Source organism: Pristis pectinata, chromosome 30 (assembly GCF_009764475.1).
Source record: "Pristis pectinata isolate sPriPec2 chromosome 30, sPriPec2.1.pri, whole genome shotgun sequence".
Taxonomy (NCBI): domain Eukaryota; kingdom Metazoa; phylum Chordata; class Chondrichthyes; order Rhinopristiformes; family Pristidae; genus Pristis; species Pristis pectinata.
Genome location: NC_067434.1, coordinates 21,273,525 through 21,294,244, shown reverse-complemented (window position 1 = coordinate 21,294,244; position 20,720 = coordinate 21,273,525). Strand labels below are relative to the sequence as shown.

At 40.0% G+C, this 20,720-nt stretch overlaps 1 protein-coding gene across 3 annotated transcripts in view; it reads left to right on the top strand.

The window, feature by feature from the left end:
- The first annotated feature begins 733 nt into the window (after positions 1-733).
- The window catches only part of ogdhl (oxoglutarate dehydrogenase L), an 85,822-nt gene continuing 65,835 nt past the window's right edge, over positions 734-20,720 (top strand). Inside the window, exons 1-4 of one of the 3 annotated variants that reach the window (XM_052041469.1) lie at positions 734-858; positions 3,628-3,851; positions 8,737-8,919; positions 12,722-12,824. In XM_052041469.1, the coding sequence (XP_051897429.1) occupies positions 3,654-3,851; positions 8,737-8,919; positions 12,722-12,824 (484 nt within the window). In that variant the 5' untranslated portion in view covers positions 734-858; positions 3,628-3,653. Of the gene's footprint in view, positions 871-3,627; positions 3,852-8,736; positions 8,920-12,721; positions 12,825-20,720 lie in introns of those variants that run through there. The other 2 variants (XM_052041468.1, XM_052041471.1) reach the window with 2 other exon arrangements.

The window sequence follows — 20,720 nt, the reverse complement described above, 5'->3', positions numbered from 1 at the left end:
GGGAGGATGTGTGGGACAATAAAAATGGTTATTTAAAATACAAACTTACAGAGGAGGAGAAATGTCACTGATGTGAAATGGAGTGGATTGTCTTTACAGGAGTTAGAGTTTGTAATGTACTCTAGCCAGATGAGTTGAACTGAGAAAATGCCTTTCTATGGCAGAATAAAGACAGAATCCTGCCTGAACTTGGACAGACCTGCAGAATTGTGCTCTGAAGGCTCTAGAGGGATGAAGTGCCTGAGAGAAGATGAATCCACATGGAAGACAAATTGTTCCCAAATCTCTCTGAACTGTGGGGCTGGGTGAAGGGAGGATGTGGATGGAGTTGGAACCCTCCCTTCGGAGGTGGTGGCGTGCTGGGGTTATGAAGGATGCTTGGCGTTGCTGTGCTGGTCCAGGGTTTGGTATTGGTTTATTATTGTCACTTGTACTGAGGTGCAGTGAAAAACTTGTCTTGCATACCGATCGTACAGGTCATTACACAGTGCAATTACATTGAGTCAGTACAGAGTGCATTGATGTAGTACAGGTGAAAACAATAACAGTACAAAGTGTCACAGCTACAGAGAAAGTGCAGTGCAATAAGGTGCGAGGTCACAACAAGGTAGATCGTGAGGTCAGAGTCCACCTTATGCTCTCAGGGAATGGTTGGGGGAGTAAAGTGGCCACGGGTCACATGACCCCGGAGCCTACCTGATGCGGGGGGAGATCACGTGATCACAATCCAGCCCTGGGGTTGATCACGGGCGCGCGGCTGTCATGTGATCGGTCGGGGAAGGCTGCAGCCGAGGAGCGCGAGCGGCGTCTCTGGGCAACGCGCGGTGACGTCCTGTCGTGAGGAGCGGCCGCAGGCCAGTGAGGGCGAGGGTAAGGGGCCGGGGCCGTCCCCACCCCAACGGCCGTCCCCCCCGCCCTCACACTCATCGGCCCGGGAGTCGGCGCCGCTCCCTCACACCCTCCAGCTGCTCCTCGGTCCCCCCCCCCCCCCCCCCCCCCCCCCCCGCTCTCTGGGCCGAGAGTTCGGGCGACGCCGGGGCCCGGGCTGGGCGGCGCTCACTCTCCGGGCGCGTCCCGGTGTTGGGCGGCGGTTCCTCGTTCCTGCCGTGAGGTGGGAACCCGGTGTCCTCCAGCACCGCCCAAAGGGCAGCGGCGTCTCGTCGCCCCCACACCGCAGACCGCTCAACCTCCACCACCACCCCCCCCCCCCCCCGGACCCAGGCCACTCGCCCTCCGGCCCGCCCCCCCCACCCCCCGGACCCAGGCCACTCGCCCTCCGGCCCGCCCCCCCCACCCCCGGACCCAGGCCACTCGCCCTCCGGCCCGCCCCCCCCACCCCCGGACCCAGACCGCTCGCCCTCCGACACCCCCGCCGCCCCCCCGACCCAGACCGCTCGTCCTCCGACACCCCCGCCCCCCCGACCCAGACCGCTCGCCCTCCGGCCCGCCGCCCCCCCCCCCACCCCCGGACCCAGACCGCTCGCCCTCCGACACCCCCCCCCCGACCCAGACCCAGACCCAGACCGCTCACCCTCCGCCTCTCTGCTCCTAGACCCACACTCACTCCCGTTTCAGTAACACTTGGAATAAAACAAAATCTACGTGTGTGTTCCCGTGGACTGCACCCTTCCCTTATCAGTGATCTACAACCCTCCGAGATGTTTGTGCACCCCCTGTTCTGACTGATGCTCATCCCTTTCCCTGTATCTGTGGTCCACAGCCCCCAACGATGCTGCACATCTCCAATTCTATCCCTTGCTCATTCTTTTTCCCCGTATCTGTGGTCCACAGTCCCCCACGATGCTGCACATCTCCAATTCTATCCCTTGCTCATCCTTTTTCCCCGTATCTGTGGTCCACCATGCTCCAAGATGCACGTCTCCAGTCCCATCAATTGCTCATCCCTTTCTGTGGTCTAGAATCCTCCAAGATGTTTATGCACCTCCTGTTTTATCTGTTACTCACCCCTTTCCCTGTTTTAGTGATCCACAACCCTGCAAGGTCCTGTGCATCTCCATTTCTGGTCTGTTGTTCATCCTTTTCACTGTATCAGTGACCTACAACCTTCCACTAGTCTGTGGATCTCCACTTCAAGTCTGTTGCTTATCCCTGATTTTATTGACATCACAGCTGAAAGCAGAGTTGCCAGTGGAGGCTCTGGAATTCATCATACCTGTTCAAGATGCTCTTAAAATCATGTTTTTGATCATCTGCCCCAATATTTCTTTAGGTGGCTCAGTGCCAGGTTTTTCATTGAAAGTGCTTTGGAATGTTTTTAGCCCTTTTATATGGACATTGCTCTCAATGTTTCCATCATTTTCTGGTTTTATTAAACAAGTGTATTATCCAATTTGCACACATTTATGTTGTCATCCAGTTTTTTTTAAGAGGATCACTTTATGGACTTCTGGACTGAATTAATTTTAAAAAAGCTACCGCCATTCAGGGTTTCCACATGGAATTTATTTTGTATACTATATTAACTGCAAAAGTATCCTGTTTACACTGAATGTCTTTAAGTCACTGTCAAGTTTGCATTTCTGATTACAGATGCGCACAACATAAAACGTAGATTTATTCTCTCTCCCACCAAATTTGTGTTTCTGTACTGAAGATTGTGGAAATGTATTTTTGAAATTATGCTGTTCCTATTCAAATTTTGAAGTGACCTGTTCTACTTTGGCTTCACCTTATCCACCACTGCACATAAACTAAACTGGATAATGTAATGTTCTTCCAAGTGAATCAATATCCAAATACAGATTAAGTTTGCTTTGAGTGAATGGGCCCTGTATAACCTGGAAGTAATGGGTAAATTGATTGTAGGCACTAAGGAATGAAAAGTTTGGGCATTTTTCATTCCAGAAGCGCTAATTCATGGTTCTGCTCATTCATATTCTACAGAGAAGATTCACGTTGGTTACAAAGCTTAGTTTGTCGTTATGAATGTCCCAGCAGTGCACAATCCTATGGACAAAACTGAATGAAACCATAGCCGGAAGGAATATTTGAGATGTATAACTCTGGAATAGAGAACAACATGGATTATTCTGAAATATTCCAGTACACTTCTGGTCAGGCTGCCATGTTCTACCTTCCATCTGAAACTGATTCCAGTGTCCAAATGCACATAGTCATGTCCAAATATAATCCCTGTTCCCAAAGACCTGTGTTGGTTCATGGTTAGGTAATGTCTCCATCTTGCTCACTTCTGAATTTTTTACTCTTGCTATGCTCCTTACATTTATAACCCTCTCCACTGGTCCATCATTTTAATTTCTCCACATAAGGCAACTCTCCATCTTGAGTTTTCTTTTTAAGATACTCTTAAGACCACTTGATTTTCCCAATATTATCTCATGTTGGTTCCATGTCAGATTTTGTTTAATGACAAGCCTCTTGAATTGTTTTGCTTTCACTGAAGGTTAGGTATAAACACAAATAGTTGTTGTTCATCTCTTGTGTATGATTCATAAACAAAATAACTGTAATCTTTCAGCAGTTATTAAGGCCCCTATTGAATCAAATTTACAGCACTGGAGCTATGTGGGGGAAAAGCTATGTTATTGAATGAGTTTGGATTAAAGTTAATTTTATAATTATTTGAAACCTTTGATTATATTTTAGGAACATAGTTAAGGAGGAAAGTAGCCATGATTCACTTGAGAATTATTGCTGCAAAATGTAAACCACAGATTATCAAGAGGTTTACCCAGAACAATGCAGCAGTATTTCAGAGGAGGCTTTCCAGTGTACCTGGAACTTCAGAACCCTTCATCAATGGAAGTAATTCAAATTATATTGAGGAAATGTATTATGCCTGGCTTGAAAATCCAAAAAGTGTACATAAGGTAAGACTTGCTGTTGGTTTCCTGAGTAAGAAAAAGTTTTTTTCTTTGAATATATTTGTAATTGAGAAGTTCCAGGTAACTTGAGGGATGATGGTGTTAATTAGTATAATGTGAATCTTAATTGTGTTTGGTAAAAAGGTACATTGCAATATCCATTATTGACATTTAAGCTGTGAAGTTGTAGGTGAACCTTTCAAAGGCTAGAACAATGATAATGTGTTGCTGATATTTTAACGCTGAGCAGTATTGTCAACCATATGTTAAGGATGACTTTTGAGTTTCAACATAGTTTAGGTTATCATGAGCAATGCAGATTAAATGTGGTGTATCATACCTTAAACAGTGAAATATAGAATGACATTGCATGACCTCAGTCATGTATTAGAGAAAACTTCTATGAGTTACCTCCAGAGTGACTATTCCAAACCTTCCTTATTCTTAAACTGGTTGCTAATGGTGTTGTCACAACTGTCATTTGTGGTTTTGCATGACTCTGAAGCTTGAACCTTGACTTACAGAATTGGCTGTACTGTGGGTATGATGCTTGACAGTGTAGCTCTGTGGTGCCTTTCACATGAAGCCTGAAGACCATGTTATTGCTCTGATTTGAGACTCTTGTATACTGACCTTGTCAAGAACTGCCATTGAGTCTTGTTCTGAGCCACTTGCATCATAATCATGGGATTGGTCCTGGCCCATGAAGACTTGTCTTCAGGTTGTTTTGAAGTTTTTGTACAGAGGCCTCTTCCTTCTGCTTTGCCACAAGCTTCCTAATCAAGATCTGTTTTGGGAGATGGTGGTTTTCTAACTTAAACTCATCTAAAATTCTGCTGATACTCTTTTCCACATCATTTCTTGTTTGCCTATTACTCCAGTCTTTTCTGGCCTATTGGTTACTATTTTCCCTATCTCTGATTTACAGTTCTCCTCCATGTGTTTAAATCCCTTTGTTCTTACAGCCCATCCTATTTCTGTGACCTCCTCAATTACTTGATACTCACTGGTCCCATGGCCTTGGGAATTTCACCTAATGTGGCTTCCATATTACCACTTGCTTGATCAATTTGAGCTGGGACAATACTGAATGAGCCATGTTCTGTGTAATCTGGGTGTGCAAGACAGAGATTGCATAAACAAGACTTCCACTGGTTTTTGTGGACTTCCTTGATACCTCTTTTCAATTTGAATGCACAAATTTTGTTTAAGAATGAATAAATCATGATTTTATTCAGTTTAAGTATCAGTAAATGTATATGTTCAGAACTGACTTTGCATTAAATTTAAAGCAAGATGAAAGAAGACATACTGGGATGCTGGTAATCTCAAATTAACAGAGAAATTGCTATAAGTGTATGGGTCAAACCACAGACCAGCTCTAATCAGCGCCTTCTGGACTCCCATGCCTGCACGCTGCAATGTGGAAATATGGAGTGCACTGACTGCCTGCTCTGTCTCTGAACTTGCCATTGAGGCCCTTAGCTTGAACATATAGCATAGCCCCATTCATTGATCTTCATTACAATGCTGAGTGCTTTAAAAGATGTTGATGTTTTAATTGTGCCAGTTAACTGTTGTTAACTAAATTTATTTAATTTTTAATACGTCTCTGATTATAGATATTTGGAGATGATGCAAAGGCCTCTGACAGCATGAGCTATCAGAGGATAACCCATGGCTAGTGCCTCAGTTGTTGGGAGCCACATGGCCACAGGAGGTTGGTTTAACCATGAGGCTCATGCAGATATGCACCAGTTCCAGTGTAAGATGAGCCGTTAAGTTTAGGCCCTCCTGCTCCCAGGTCTTAAGTGCTTCAAGAGCAATGCAGCAAGATATAGTGTGTCACTTATACACAGGTTGGCTGATAGCTTTCTAATATTATGAACAACCTGATGAATGGCACTTTTCTAATATTAAAAGTTTCATCTCCCTGTTAATAGTATTCTGAACAGATACATAAAAGGAGATGCACAGAATTTTGTTTTTCTTTGAATTGGTGCAGGATAATGTCAGAAGTTTTACTGTTGGTTTCTCAGGTTCTTCACTTCAGCAAATGTAGGATTGCTTGAATATCTGGTGTTAATCATTTTAGTTTGCACTGATAAGAGTAAAGCTTTGTTGATCCAGCACACTTGAGACTTAGGTGGTGGCAGACCGACAGATTTTCTGGACTTTTTGGTGCTTTCCTATAAGTACCTCAACATACTTTTAATTTGCTTCTGTTTTAAGATGTTATTTATTGGTATAATATATTTTCCAGTGCTCTTGAAGGGAGCACAGGAGCCAGAGCCCTAGTGACTTTGAAAAGAGCATGTGAAACTGTGCCCCAAGTGAGTTTGAAGGGTGTATGGGAAACTGTGCCTCCAGTGAGTTTGAAGGGAGTGCAGGAACCAGCATCCATGAGCCCGATGTAGAACCATCATGTTTTCTGAACAAACAGATAGCAGATTATTAGAGATTGTCTGCACTTGGTATGGTTTAATCTGTCCTAATATAGTGATGCTCCCAGTTTGAAGGGAAATGGGACCCCACTGACTTTGAAGGGAGCTTGGGAAACGAAGCTCTGAGTTTGAAGCAAGAATGAGAATGAACGATGTTTTGGTGATGCCAACTATTTTAATTAATATATATTTAATGTCAAATTAGTTTCATGTCAACATTATACATGTATATTTCTGATAAAAGCAAACCTGTGGCCAAATTGTGAAAAATCAATAGAAATATTTATGAATAGCTCCTACAAAGCAGGCAGTATTTGTTATGTATGAGGTAGGTTTGATGTACACATTTTCAAACTACAAATTTTCCTTAACAATGAAGCCAGGAAATTAACTTTATTGTTTAATGACAGGCCAGTAACCTGAATTTCTAACCTATCTTACTCTCCCTGTGGAGGGAGCCTGACCTGCTCAGTGTTTCTTTTAATTTTGCATTTCCAGTACTTTTATGCAATGTTATTTCACACTTCCAATACTTTTCACTTTATTGTTTAATGTTTCTGCTGATATGTATGCATTTTAACATAAAAAACATTCAAGATAGGTAGGGCATTTTATTTGATCTTGCTGTATCTGATAATTATTCTTGAGTCATTTTAACTTTTAAGTGGTTAGGTACATAAACTGGCTCAATAAACTGATAAGAATGTATGATTAGAGCTCGTACTATAGATTAGATTCAATATTCAAACATAATAAGTATTTGTGTTTCAGTCACAGTATAGTTCACTATACCAAGCTAAGCTTACCACTATTATTTCTAATTTGTGAAGGAATTTTCATAAATGTTGTGGGATTCATGCCTGGTCTTGCAATGCAGTTGGGGATGAGGAAATAAGGGTTTGTCAGCAGGCTTGTTATTCAGTAGATGGAATTGCAAGTTACAGCTATTTGACATTGGGAAAATTGTAAGTTAGATCCTCCTGGCTTGCACTATTGCTGTTTTACACTGTTGTTTGCTGCATGCTGCTATTGCTTGCTTTGCCTTTGTTCCAGAGTCAGGTTTATTATCACTGACATAAGTTGTGAAATCTGTTGTTTTGTTGCAGCAGTACAGTGCAAGACATAAAAATTACTGTAAGTTACAAAAATAAATCAATAGTGCAAAAGAGGAATAACGAGGTAGTGTTCATGGGTTCCTGGACCATTCAGAAATCTGATAGTGGGGGGGAAGAAGCTGTACCCGAAATGTTGATTGTGGGTCTTCAGGCTCCTGTACCTCCTCTCCGATGGTAATAACATGAAGAGGGCATGTCATGGATGATGAGGGTCCTTAATGACGGATGCCGCATTCTTGAGTCACCACCTCTTGAAGATGTCCTCAAAGACGGGGAGGGTTGTGCCCGTGATGGAGCTGGCTGAGTCTACAACCCTCTGCAGCCTCTTTCGATCCTGCGGATTTGAGTCTCCATACCAAGCAGTGATACATCCAGTCAGAATGCTCTCCACCGTACATCTGTAGAAATTTTCAAGAGTCTTCAGTGACATACCGAATCTCCTCAAACTCCTTACGCAGTAGAGCCACTTGCGTGCCTTCTTTGTGATTGCATCAATGTGTTGGGCCCAAGATAGATCCTCTGAGATGTTGACAACCAGGAACTTGAAGCTGCTCACCCTTTCCACCACTGACCCCTCAATGAATTCCACACTGCTGTTTCTGTGTTCTTGTTAACAATAGGAAGCAATTGACCTTCTGGATTGGGAGAAATGATGATGCATAAAGGCGATTTCCTCCAGAGTTTGGAAGCTTGGTTGGGTGACGCTGCATAAGGTTGAGTTAAGAATCTGAATGAATCTCGTGGGCCAGGCAGTGATAAATCCTAGGCCTGAGGCTGCTTCTTGACTACCTCCACTGTAGAGTATTTTGAGGATCTGTGGCAGTGGCAACTGTTGCAACTTTTCACAGATGTGCCATGTATTGATATTGCAATGGTGCTTTGCAGTCTTAAAATACAATAATTTGTTAAGTTTGGGGATGTTTGATGCAGTGCTGTTAGTTTGTAGTTTGACTGCATCAGTTTACCGGTCTTCAAGTTGGTATAATCAAACCGCTATTATTCTCGCTTGGGTTTCTCATCATCCCTTCTGAAAATTCTGGTAAATGCTGATATGATTAACATGTTACAGATTTGCAATGGAAGAACTCTAAGGTTGTATATTCCCATTCATTGTTAACAGCATCAAAATAAATAGTCCAAGCAGTGTGCTGGGTGATTATTGTTTTCCTGCTTTCATATTGGCTACTACAAATCCTGCTAATTATGCTGGTTGTATGTTATCATTTACATTGCAGTTGAGCTTTTTTCCCACAAATATTTAACAATTTGCAATGGATACCATTTCTTTGTATAAAGTAAGTTTTACATTTTACGTTCTGTTTTTCCTTGTAGTCCTGGGATGCATTTTTCCAAAATTCCGATATGATTGCACCAGGAACATTGTCAGATAGCCCATCCCCAACAGGAAGCCTTCAATCTCTAGTTCACAGTCAAGGGAAAATGCAAGCATCCACAAAAGCTGAGAAACTGATTGAAGATCATCTAGCTGTACAGTCATTGATTAGAGCATATCAGGTACGCTTTATCTGTGTTGAATGCTTGTTTGAGCTGTACAAATTCCCTAGACTCAGTTGATAATACTTGCCAAAATGGAGCAAATGTGATGTTCTTTAATGGCCGCTTACACTTCTGTTTTTAATAATTGAATCACATTAATTTCCCACTATGAGGTTATCATACAAGCTCAATTGTCTTTTTCCTAGGCTGTTATTATGGTATAAAGAAAGTCCTTTTATTATTTCCTTTTTCTTGATCAGTTTTGTTTTGGGTTAGTTTCAGCATCAACAACAACTTTCATTTATGCAGTTCTTTCTAAGGTTAGTGTTACGGACTCAGTGAATGTCCCTTTAAGATAGTGTGTGTGTGTGTGTGTGGCGTGCTTACGTCAATAGAAGATAAAGGACGTTGTTGAAGAAGCAGAATAAGAAGAGAGAGAGAGAGAGAGAAGGGAGAGAGACACCAGCCTGCTAGTTTTCTCTATCAATGGATGAGAAACAATAACTGTGTCTGCCACTGAAATCCATGTATGGAAGTTGGAAGTAATCCAGTGGAGTTCACTTTGTTGCTGACCTGTAGAAGGAAACAGGTATTTGTGTGTGGACGACCACGATTCGGATGCTTTTCAGGGTGAGGAAGTCACTACTGAGCAAACACTGAAGTGTCGTTTGGGTTCCATCGTGGAACATTTGGATTTCGTATTTACTCTCTCTATGTTTCTCTATGTCTACGTCTTATCTTCAGACAACGGTGGTTGTTGAAGAAGCCCTTGCTCATGTTTCACCTTATGGCTTGCTGAACTGAATTTTAAGAACCATTCCTGAACTTTGGTTTTGGGGTTAACGTTCAAGGTTTAACATTTTTGAATTCTAACATACTAACATTTTTACTTTTATTTTACGTACAGTCATAAGTAGTGATTAATAAAATAGTTTTTAACACTGAATCATGCTCAGTGTGTTTCTTTTGTTGCTGGTTCGTGACATTAGGAAGATGTGCAATGCACATTACAGAGACAGTAACAGCCCGAAATAATTGCTGAGCAAAAGGGACGAGATATTAGCTAAAAGTTTTATGGAGGATGTTGAAAGGTTAAAGGATGGTGTGCTGACATAGGGTTAGTAAGGGAATGCCAGTACTTAAGACATAGGTATTTGAAGGTGTTGCTATCAGTGTGGGATGGGGGATGAAAAGGATTTACAGGAGGCTAGAATGTGGAAAATCAGGTTCCTGAGATGGTGTATTTGAGAGCAGTAGCAGGTTAGATACGAAAGAGTATGGTTGTGAAGTGGCATTACTGGAAGCCAACGAGAGTTAGTGAGAGCAGATCACAGGGTGAGGTATGGTACAGACAGTTTTGGAAGTGCTTAAGTTAGAGGGTGGAAGGTGGGAGTCAGCTAGGCAACTATTATGAAAGCCAACTTTAGAGATGACACATGAGGTTTCCAGCAACAGATATTCACATGTCAGATATCACACACTTAAATACATGTTAAAACTTCTGCTTTAAATCAATAATATACATAAAATTAGATTATTGAAGAATATCTTACCCATTGTAGCAATGTGAGAACACAACAAGTAGAAATAGGAGGCACAAGAGAGACTGCAGATGCTGGAAATCTGGAGCAACACACACAAAATGCTGGAGGAGCTCAGCAGGTCAGGCAGCATCTATTGGAGGGAAATGAACAGTTGACGCTTCATGTGTTGAATAGAATTAGGAGTAGGCAATTTGGCCCCGCATGCCCACTGTGCCATTAACTAACTCTTTTTAACCTTAGCGGCACTTTCCTGCACTAACCATGCTTGGTTTCCTTCATATGAGCAGCTGTAGATAATTCTGTGTCTGAAACCATCTTGTATATTTGAACATTTGTTCTTGCCATCTCAATTGAAGACAGGGAAAATCTCTCCTTCCTCTTTGCAACATGCCTTTCAAAATCTGAAAATAAGTATTGTTATCAAGAGTGAGCACATCATCCAGGTTCAACAGAGAATATCATTCTCAGTCACAAGCCCAGTTTATTCTAAAAAAAACACCAGTAGTAGCAGGCATGTTGGTTAGGGAAAACTAAATAGGCAACTCTACATGTCCAGCTTTCACCTTAAAACTTCAGTATTGAAAGGCACAAAGGATTTCACAAAGCAGGAACCTGAGGTTGCTAAATTGTTGGAGGAAAAGGAATAAATGTGATGTAGCAACCAGATTGTTGTATATGCAGGCAAATGATTTGTTCACCTGTGGGTGCATGAAATTACTCTGAATTAAATAGATTCTGAGCTGTTAGGCTCAATTGCATTAGATTGGTGCAGCTAAGCAAGCATTCTATTCTGTGTTAAATAAAAGTAAATTGAAAGTCAGATGAAGTTGCTGCAAGTATGATGGAATTTAGCAGTTTAGCCTCCAGTTCAGATTCAGCGAGTAGTGCCAGGAATTATTCATATTTTTTTATTCATTAATATAACCCTTTTAGCTCTTTGCCACTATTACTGCAAAGCTTCCTTGCAGCTCAGTGATGTTGAAATTTGCAGAATTTCTCACTGTTGGGATTACTATTCCAGGAACGTTTAAGTAGAAATGTGATCCTGAAAGTATAAAATATTAAACGATTCAGCAAAAGTAACTAGCTCAAGCTTTATGTATGTGATATCTTAATGCATCACTTGGCTTCAACCTTTGCTTCATCAATATGAATTGGACTGAGTTAAAATTTATTATTACAAAAGGAATGTGAGTGGTTATGGTGCTTAGTTTATTTTTATAGCCTTAGTTATTGCACAAATAATCAAAAATTCTAGCTACCAATACAGTTAATTGCTGTTGCCTTGATTATGTGTGTTGAAAACAGTAATGCAGCACTGAAGTTTCTTTAAATCAGACTATAAATATTCACTAACGGGTTTTGCCCATAAATCAAATTTGCCATGTAACTCTGTAAATATTCTATGTTTCATTTAAATTCATGTCACCATACCACAATAAATATACAGGGATAGTAGTGTGTTTTGGGGATTAGTCATTGTCCTTATAAAGGTAGTGTTGCTTCAAGTTATTGTGCAGTGCACGGCCTGATTCACTTGCACTTGTGAGGGTATGTCCCAGCTGTTGAAACTCTGGAGCATGAATTGTGCGTCCACAATTCCTGACAACTCAGGACCCATCCCAGTTCCCATGATGATGCGATCCTTGTGTGTGGACTCCTTATTGCGTGGTTTGTTATGTTTGAACTTTCTGCGTATGGATGTGTGAAACTGGTGAATTGTTTGTGCTGCTGCCTCATTGGTTAGTCTTCAATCAGATTATCAAGATGTATTGGAGTCCAGTATATGCAGTTTAATGGAAAATTGCTTTTAAACTTTATGGTTCAGGATCAGAATCAGATTTACTATCACTGGCATTTGTTGTTTTGCAGCATCAGTTCAATGCAAGACATAAAATTACCAGAAATTACATAAATAGTGCAGAAAAAAGGAATAACAAGGAAGTGTTCATGGACCATTCAGAAAGCTGATGGTGGAGGGGAAGAAGCTATTTCTGAATTGTTGAGTGTGGATCTTCAGGCTCCTGTACCTCCTCTCTGTTGGTAGTAACAAGAAGAGGGTATATCCCAGATGGTGAGGGTCGTTAGTGATGGCTGCCACTTCCTTGAGGCACTACCTCATAAGTTCATAAAGCTAGTGAAGTTTGAACACCTGATTTAAAAGATCCATGAGTGACCTAACCTGGATAAGTTCCATTCAACTTGCTGAAGTGGTAAAACTGCATGATTGTAAAGGTTTCCTCCTTCTCCTCCCCTCCTACAATTTCCTTTTGCAGATCCGTGGGCATCATGTGGCTCAGCTAGATCCATTGGGAATCCTAGATGCAGACCTGGACTCGTGTATCCCAATTGATTTAATCACTTCCTTGGATAAACTTGGTGAGGATTAGCTGATTATACAAGTGCATTTTCCACTATTAAAGTTATGGAGTTGTACAAGCACAGAAACAGGCCCTTCGGCCCACTGCATCCGTATTAATCTTTTTGCCCATCTACACTAATCACATTTGCCCGCATTAGGCCTTAATCCTTCTATCCCTTCCTATATAAACGCCCGTCTTAATGCCTCCTAAGCATAGTGATTGTATCTGACCCCACCACCCCCAATGGCAACGAATTTCAGTATCAACCACACTGTATATACAAAAAAACTTTAATCTCAAATCCTTCCTTTCATCTTAAACCTATGCCCTCCTGTTTTTAATATCTCTACCATGAATAAATTATTATGATTATTTGCCCTATCAATGCCTCATAATTTTATATACCTCTATCAGCCACCTTTGCTCCAGGGAAACAAAGCCTAGCTCATCCAATTTCTCCTCAGAACTAAAGTCCTCCATTCCAGGCAACATCCTGATGAATCTCCTATACACTCTCTTCAACAATAAAATCCTTCCTATAGTGTGGCAATCAGAACTGCATACAATACTCAAGTGCAGTCCAACCAGTGTTTTGTAAAGTTGCAACATAACATCCCAACTTTTTTATTCTATGCTCTGACCTATGAAAGCAAGCATACTATCTGCCTTCTTCACCACCCTATCAAGCTGTGGTGTCAGTTTCCGGGAACTAAAAATTGAACCCCTAGGTCCCTTGGTCAACAACATTTCTTAGCATTCTACCACTTACTGTATATGTCCTACCCCTATTTGACTTTCCAAAATGCATCACCCAGCACTTGGGATGATGTTCCATCTGCCAGTGCTTCACCCAACTGTTATCAGCTCTTTGACGACAAGACAGCACACCTTATACTAGTTCGAGTTAAGATGTTGTCTTAAGTATTCAATGGCAAATTTTTTTCCCATATTTCAATCAAAATTAATCTTACTTATATTTAACCAGTACTTTACAGGACTGTTTCCATTGACAATGAGGTTTTAAGACAGAAGGTTTTATTTCAAATGCTATAGATTTGTTGAACACAATTTTTACTTGAATAAGGTAATACTTGAATTTTCATATGTATAAAATCAATCTTTTTCAAAAAATGGCAAGCACAATTGAAAAGTTGTATGCATGCAATTCTAATGAACACCCAATCATTAGCTTAGTTGTCATTTGGGCCTCGTAAAACTTAACCAGCTTGTTTCAGCTCATTTGCTTCCTCACTGCATAGCGACTCATAATCATCTGTGCAATGACTAATTGGCTGCAAGGGTATATAGTTATTTATTGTGTAGAATGAATTTTATTAACCAGCTGGGCATGCGGTAGCTTTTTTTTTGTCCTGGCTATGCGCAAGCTCCATTTATGTCTGTTTTCTGATGCTTGCATAGATACTTGATGAAAATGCATTTTCATTGCATATGCATTCTTCAGTTATGTCTTGTGATCTTGTAGTAAACAAAAAAGTAAAAGGAGTCTGTCTGGCATACAATCTCATTAGATATGTCGATATAACTTCAGATAAGTTAAAATGTGTCATTAAGTAAAATGGATTGAGATGTGGTCTGTATTTTTAAATATGCCTAACTCATTGTTGCATACCCATCAGCAGTGATGTATCCATTATTGTTGGTTCGAGTACCACCTAACTCTTAGCTCAATAAAGCTACCAAACATAGAATCACAAATAGATGTTAAATTGAAGAACAGTTATTTTAGTTTGTATGGTAATGTAACAACAGTCACAAATAATATAAATTCGTGTTTTGAATTAGTTTCAAACTGTAGCTGAATTCAGTCTACGATATAACATTTGGTCTTGTCATGTTTTGGTTCAGTTGAATTCATTTTTTAATTTTTGCAGAGCTAATTATTTATCTGTATGGTGCAAGAGCAGAAATGTATTTTCCTGTTTATGTCTGTTAGATAGGTTTTGGAATGGGGTTATACATCACCTTCTTCAGTTGACTTGCATTGAAACAGTTCCAACTTCATGGTATATCTAAAGTGTCCACTATGCCATTTTGTTTCATGTTTTCAGGGGCAGCTTTTTCCTCTCTTAAATTTTGTAATTAGCACAATTTTCCTTAAATTAGTAACCTATTCTATTGATTCAGTTTATACTTTAATTTTAATATATTTATCATTAACCCTTGGACTTCTGACTGACTTCCTCAAATGATTGTCAGCATTTACAGCCTTTATCTTTCCAAACAGGCTGGTCTGCTTCCAAAATTACTTTTTTCTATCATCAATCAATAGGAAAAATTAGCTTAAAGAACTACAAATATGCTTCAAATGCTTTGGAAATGTCATGAAAGTTGATTCAAATAGATCCATAATTTTTTGTCAAGATAGACATTATCTTTTTGGTCACTGTTTAAGGCCAATTGCAAATGAATAATGTGAATTATTAGAAAAGAGCAAGACTACTTTTGTTTCAGATTTTAATTTGAACCCCAGAATCATACCAGCCCATTGTGCCTCTGACAGCTATTGAAAAATTTGTTCAATTAGTCCTGCTCCCTAGCTCTTTTGTTCTGCTCTTGGAGATTCCTCTTAAACTGTTTATATTGAATTCCCCTTGGAAATTACTTGATTTCCACCCCGCCCCATACTTTAGGGTAGAGCAATACAGTGGAGAAGATGGCAATACTGATAGACATGTAGAAGCAGCTTAGCTGGCAATTTGATGTTTTCTTCATTATTGCTCAGGTCATTGGTATTTTAAATACTTCTTGGAGAAAAGCATGTCTTTTGGTCAATGCTTTGTTAATATGAAAATCATTTATAATTAGAAACTGCCATCTATCGCTGTAGTATTAGTGCCAGTTTTAATTCACTGGATTTTTTCATAATTTTGATTGAGAAAATGTTTAGGAAATGCACAACAATCAAAACTAAGGAAAATTATATTCAAAACACTGAAAAATCTAGTGTTCAGGCAGAACAGAACACTGGGGTAGTTTACTTGGAAATGAAAATTGCACTGTTTCGATAATGAGCAGCAGATTTGTAATGACAGTTTTGCGCCTGGACGCGATTTGTAAAATCCACCCTGCTGTGTGACATTAATTGCGTAAATGCTTATAAATTGTGAGAACTGTATCATAAGTGGTTGACCTTGTGTTAAACCATTGTAAACTTGAGGTGATCTGTTTATTTCATACAATTAATATACTTTTTTTCTATAAACTCTTTGGATTTACTTAGCTTTGTGTTGCTCTTAAGTGTACAGTGGAGGTGTAGTGAAAGGCCAATTATAATGCTTATTTTTTATAAAGTCTGAGCTTAGTTTACATCTGCATTGATATTACTTTAATCCAAATATGCAGAGGTAAGTATTCCTGATATACTAAACAATTTAGCTGTCTTATGTTGCAGATTTTTTTGCGCTTGACCATGCAATCAAATTGGGATATTGTGAGAGTACAGCAATTAATGTCCCAAGTAAAAATTCTCCCTGGGGGTGAGTTTTTACTGTAAGTTTCAGGTGATTGAACTGTGTTAGTGAATTTAATTACATGCACTGCATGATAGTTTGAAATAAAATGCAAATACAGTATCACAAATGTCAGCATTATTCTATAGATCTTAAATTGCAATTCATAGATCTTTGACCCTCTTTTTCCACAGTGAATATCTCAGTATTTCCTCTGAGTAATGCCATTATAGTTATCACAAAGAGGAAAAAAATAAAATGAAATTACCAGGTGTTCATTCTGTCAGACTAAATGAAAATCTAATGATAACAAGACTTTTTTGACACAGTTTTTAAAGGTTACCTTTTAACTAAACTAGTGTCTTCAATGATTCTGTCAGTTCTTGTATTGCCAATTTTGTATTGTGACCCATAATTGGCAAAGATTCTCAAATATTTTTCTAATTTTTCCCACGACTGAGCTGCTCTGAAGCTCCAGAGTAATTCATTCTCTGCCATGAACCACATTGAATGTTAAATTAAATGTTATTTCATGTTTCTATTTCTACAAAAGTCACAATAGTTTCTCAACAGATTGAAATGCCAAGGTAAAATGTTGTTTGAAATTGCACATTCTGTTTTAACTGGTGCAGTGAGAATGTATAATTTTGTTTTGCTTTTTCCTCATGGTCCTGAAAATTTCTTTATGTTCAGTTCCCTACCATATTGGAATTCTTTTGGCAATGTGACTACAGTTCATCAGCAGTTGCTAATGCTTTAATGTGTATTTCTTTGAGAAGAATGTGCTATAACAGCATGATGAATCTAACAAATGCCTGCCATTAACGTCTTAATGTCAAGTATATTTAGAATGACCATGTTCCATACCATAGTGTGCATTATGTTGAAAACCAGAGGAATGGGAGGATCATTTGTTTTTAACCTTAACTCACCAGTAAGCCATCTTTGTTGTAGCTTTTTCAAATTGACTGAGTTTGTTGGAGTAAGTAGATCCTTTTTCCAATATGTTGATCACTTTTTTATTGTTCCCTTTAATATTGCAATGTTTGTGCCATTGGTTGCTGATGCATTGGATGTGCTACTTGAGGAGCTACAATACAGTTTTACCAACCCCAGCTGCTGGGTGCCCAGAGAATTTCTTCTAATGGCTGACCTTTGTAAATCCATGAGCTTCCATTGAAGTTGATGAGGTGACCCTGAGACCCAAGTGCAGAATAAGTGCTCCTCTGAAGACCATTGTAAAAGAAACTATCCCTTATTGAATTACCATTACTTGAAAGGACAGGTGATGAATAGGTAATTAGTAATGCAGAAGTTTGTCTATCAGTTATTTTCTATTTTCTGGTTGATGTTAGTCATTGTTAGAATTGTTGGTTACGTGTCCAGTATTGAAGTGTTAAAGCTGCTTTGGGTAATGCATTTGGTCTTCCAAATTATTTGCATTATATATGTTTGATGCATGAAAATGAGCTTACACTTGGCAAATTATTCACATTTATAAAAATGAATGCCTTTAAGCTTATTCTAAATTTCTTTTAAGATATTTGATATTCCAATTATTTTGTTTTTGCTGAGGAATAACTTGATGCTTCTGATTTGGCACCACCACGAACTACTTGGGCTCCAGAATCATTCCTCGGTTGTAGTCACAGTTTTCCCGTATAGTTATAACATTGGCATCGACTTGTATAGTGGCAAATTACCAAGCCTGTCCTTTCTGGAAAAAGCAGGAGAAGTACAATCTTGTCAATGGCCATTTTGCTGCAGGTGTCCCTCAGTCCCCTGGTACGTAACCATTTGCAACTGGCTCGTGAATGGACTTTCCTCTTTGGGTTTGTATCATTGCAGACTGCTGAATTGCTTTTCAAACTTCTCACCTAATGAAGCCTTTCACATCGATCTTCAGCAAGACCTGCACAGTATTCAGAATACTGATAAGTGCCAAGTAATGTTCATTCCCGAGCAATAACAACTTTTAAAAGACAGTTGGACAGGTACACGGATTGGAAAGGTTTAAAAGGTTATGGGCCAAACGCTGGCAAATGGGACTAGCTTGGATGGGGCATCTTGGTCGGCATGGACCGGTTGGGCCGAAGAGCCTGTTTCCTTGCTGTATGACTCTAAAACTGCCAGGGAAGGAATATTCCCATTACATACAATGGAATTAACTTCAGCAAATCCCTTAACATCAAATCTGATACAATGAAAAGAAATTAAGTTGGACCAGGCATACAAATACTATGACCACATGGACAACCCAGAGTCTGGATACTTTGTGGAAACTGATGTTTCAAGATTTCCTAAAGGCTTTCTGCCATCCACAAGCTATAATGAAAGAGTTTGATGGAGAACTTGCCTGGACAATTGCAGCTCCCAACAACATTTGAAGCTAATGCAAAGAAGCCAGTATGGTTGGCATTTCACCCTAACCATTCTCTGCATTCACATTTGGCTCAACCATGTCTGCAGCTTGTACGATCGACAGGATGTATTGTAGCAACTCACCAAGGCGGCTTCATCAGTACCACCCACCAAATCAGTGGCCACAATCACTTGGAAAGATGAAGTGATTGGAAAGATAAAGGTGGGAGCATTAAATCCATGATCCTTCATGGTCCACATTCCAAAATTCTGGAGCTCCCTATCTGAAAAGCTCTTCTTTGGGCACAACTTTACCCACACAGTCTGCAGTGCTTCAAGGACAATTGGAGGTGGACAGTAAACACTGGCTTTTGCTAGTGATGTCCACATCCCCTGAATGAATCATTAAAAATTAGTTACATTTTTCCAGGATGTATGAATGTTCTATGAAGCTAGTTTAAGAATTTAAGAGGTGGATTTGGCTTTGAAGGGATTTATTTGTAAGCTTGATATCAGTGTTTTCTGTTCCGAGGATTGTTAAAATGAATGATTTTTTTTGTCCAGTTATATATGCATTAATGAAATGTGTTTGGATTGAAGTTATTCCAGGATGGATGAATTCTACATTTTAAGAACCAATGGCACGAGCATTGCTCTATTTTGATCAGACATACTTCACTGAAGTCATGGCAACTAGAGTACTGTAATCAATTTACTGCTGCTAGTACTTGAGTTATGAAGAACTTGCTTCCATCTGGGGATGCTGGAATGCAGAAGGCAGAAATTCTGAGTAGGTCAGGTAGCATCTATAGAGAAAAATTTGAGTTAAAATTTCAGATTTGTGCCTGACTTGGGTACTTCCAGTATAAGAAAATACTCAATTGCTCCCCCTCCGCACAGTGACTCAGCAATACCTGCTCCCAGCTTGACCTGCAGACAAATGTTCTTCCTACAGCTGTGAAGGTAATTTAGTACTAACCTTTTGTGACACTAAAAATGGCTTCTGCGAAGGACTTTTCCATTTTAGTCAATGCATAGTTCATTCCTGTATAAAACAAAGACTGATATCGAGATTGAAATTAAATGAAAACTGCAGATGCTGGAAATCTGAAATAACATCAAAGTGCTAGCTTTCTCTCCACATAATGTTGTCTGACCTGCTGAGTTTTTCCAGCATTTTTTGACACCATGGTTGTCTGGATACGCACATTTATAACTTTTCTGTAGAATGGACATGCGAACTGGAATTACTATGTGGCATCTAATATTTTAGATGGCTGCGGTATCAGACCTCCATGCTGCATCCTAATATATATGTCAACAGGCCACAGAAATGCCTGTTATCCAAGGAGCAGACTCTGTTTCATTCTGCAGTAGTGAGGAATCGGCATTACTTAATGAGCTTCAGAGAGTCTTGTTTTGCTAGAGAGACCTTCTGCAGCCATCACCTCAATTTGAAATCCCCAGGTTGTTGATAATGATGAAGACCATTCTGTGAGCAGAGTTGGTTGTGTGATAGGAAGACCGAGGAGGTAATTGTCTGGATTGCTCAAGTGGAATCTGTAGTCAACCAGATTTTGAGATTGTCACCTGTTTGCCATCCAAGAGGAGTGAGGAGGCACCAGGCTGAAGAGTCCTACTGTTCTATGGAGTTGATGTAGACAGCTCTGCTACAGAAATAGAACATAGAACACTACAGCACAGTACAGGCCCTTTGGCCCACGATGTTGTGCCGACATTTTATCCTGCTCTAAGATCTATCTAACCCTTCCCTCCTACATAGCCTTCCATTTTCTATCATTCATGTGCCTAAGAGTCTCTTAAATGTCCCTAATGTATCTGCCTCCTCCACCTCTGCCAGCAGTGCGTTCCCCCCACCCACCACTCTCTGCATAAAAAAAACAAATTTACCTCTGACATCCCAGCTATACCTTCCTCCAATCACCTTAAAATTATGCCCCCTTGTGTTAGCAATTTTTGCCCTGGGAAAAAGTCTCTGACTGTCCACTCGATCTATGCCTCTTATCATCTTGTACACCTCTATCAAGTCACCTCTCATCCTCCTTCACTCCAAAGAAAAA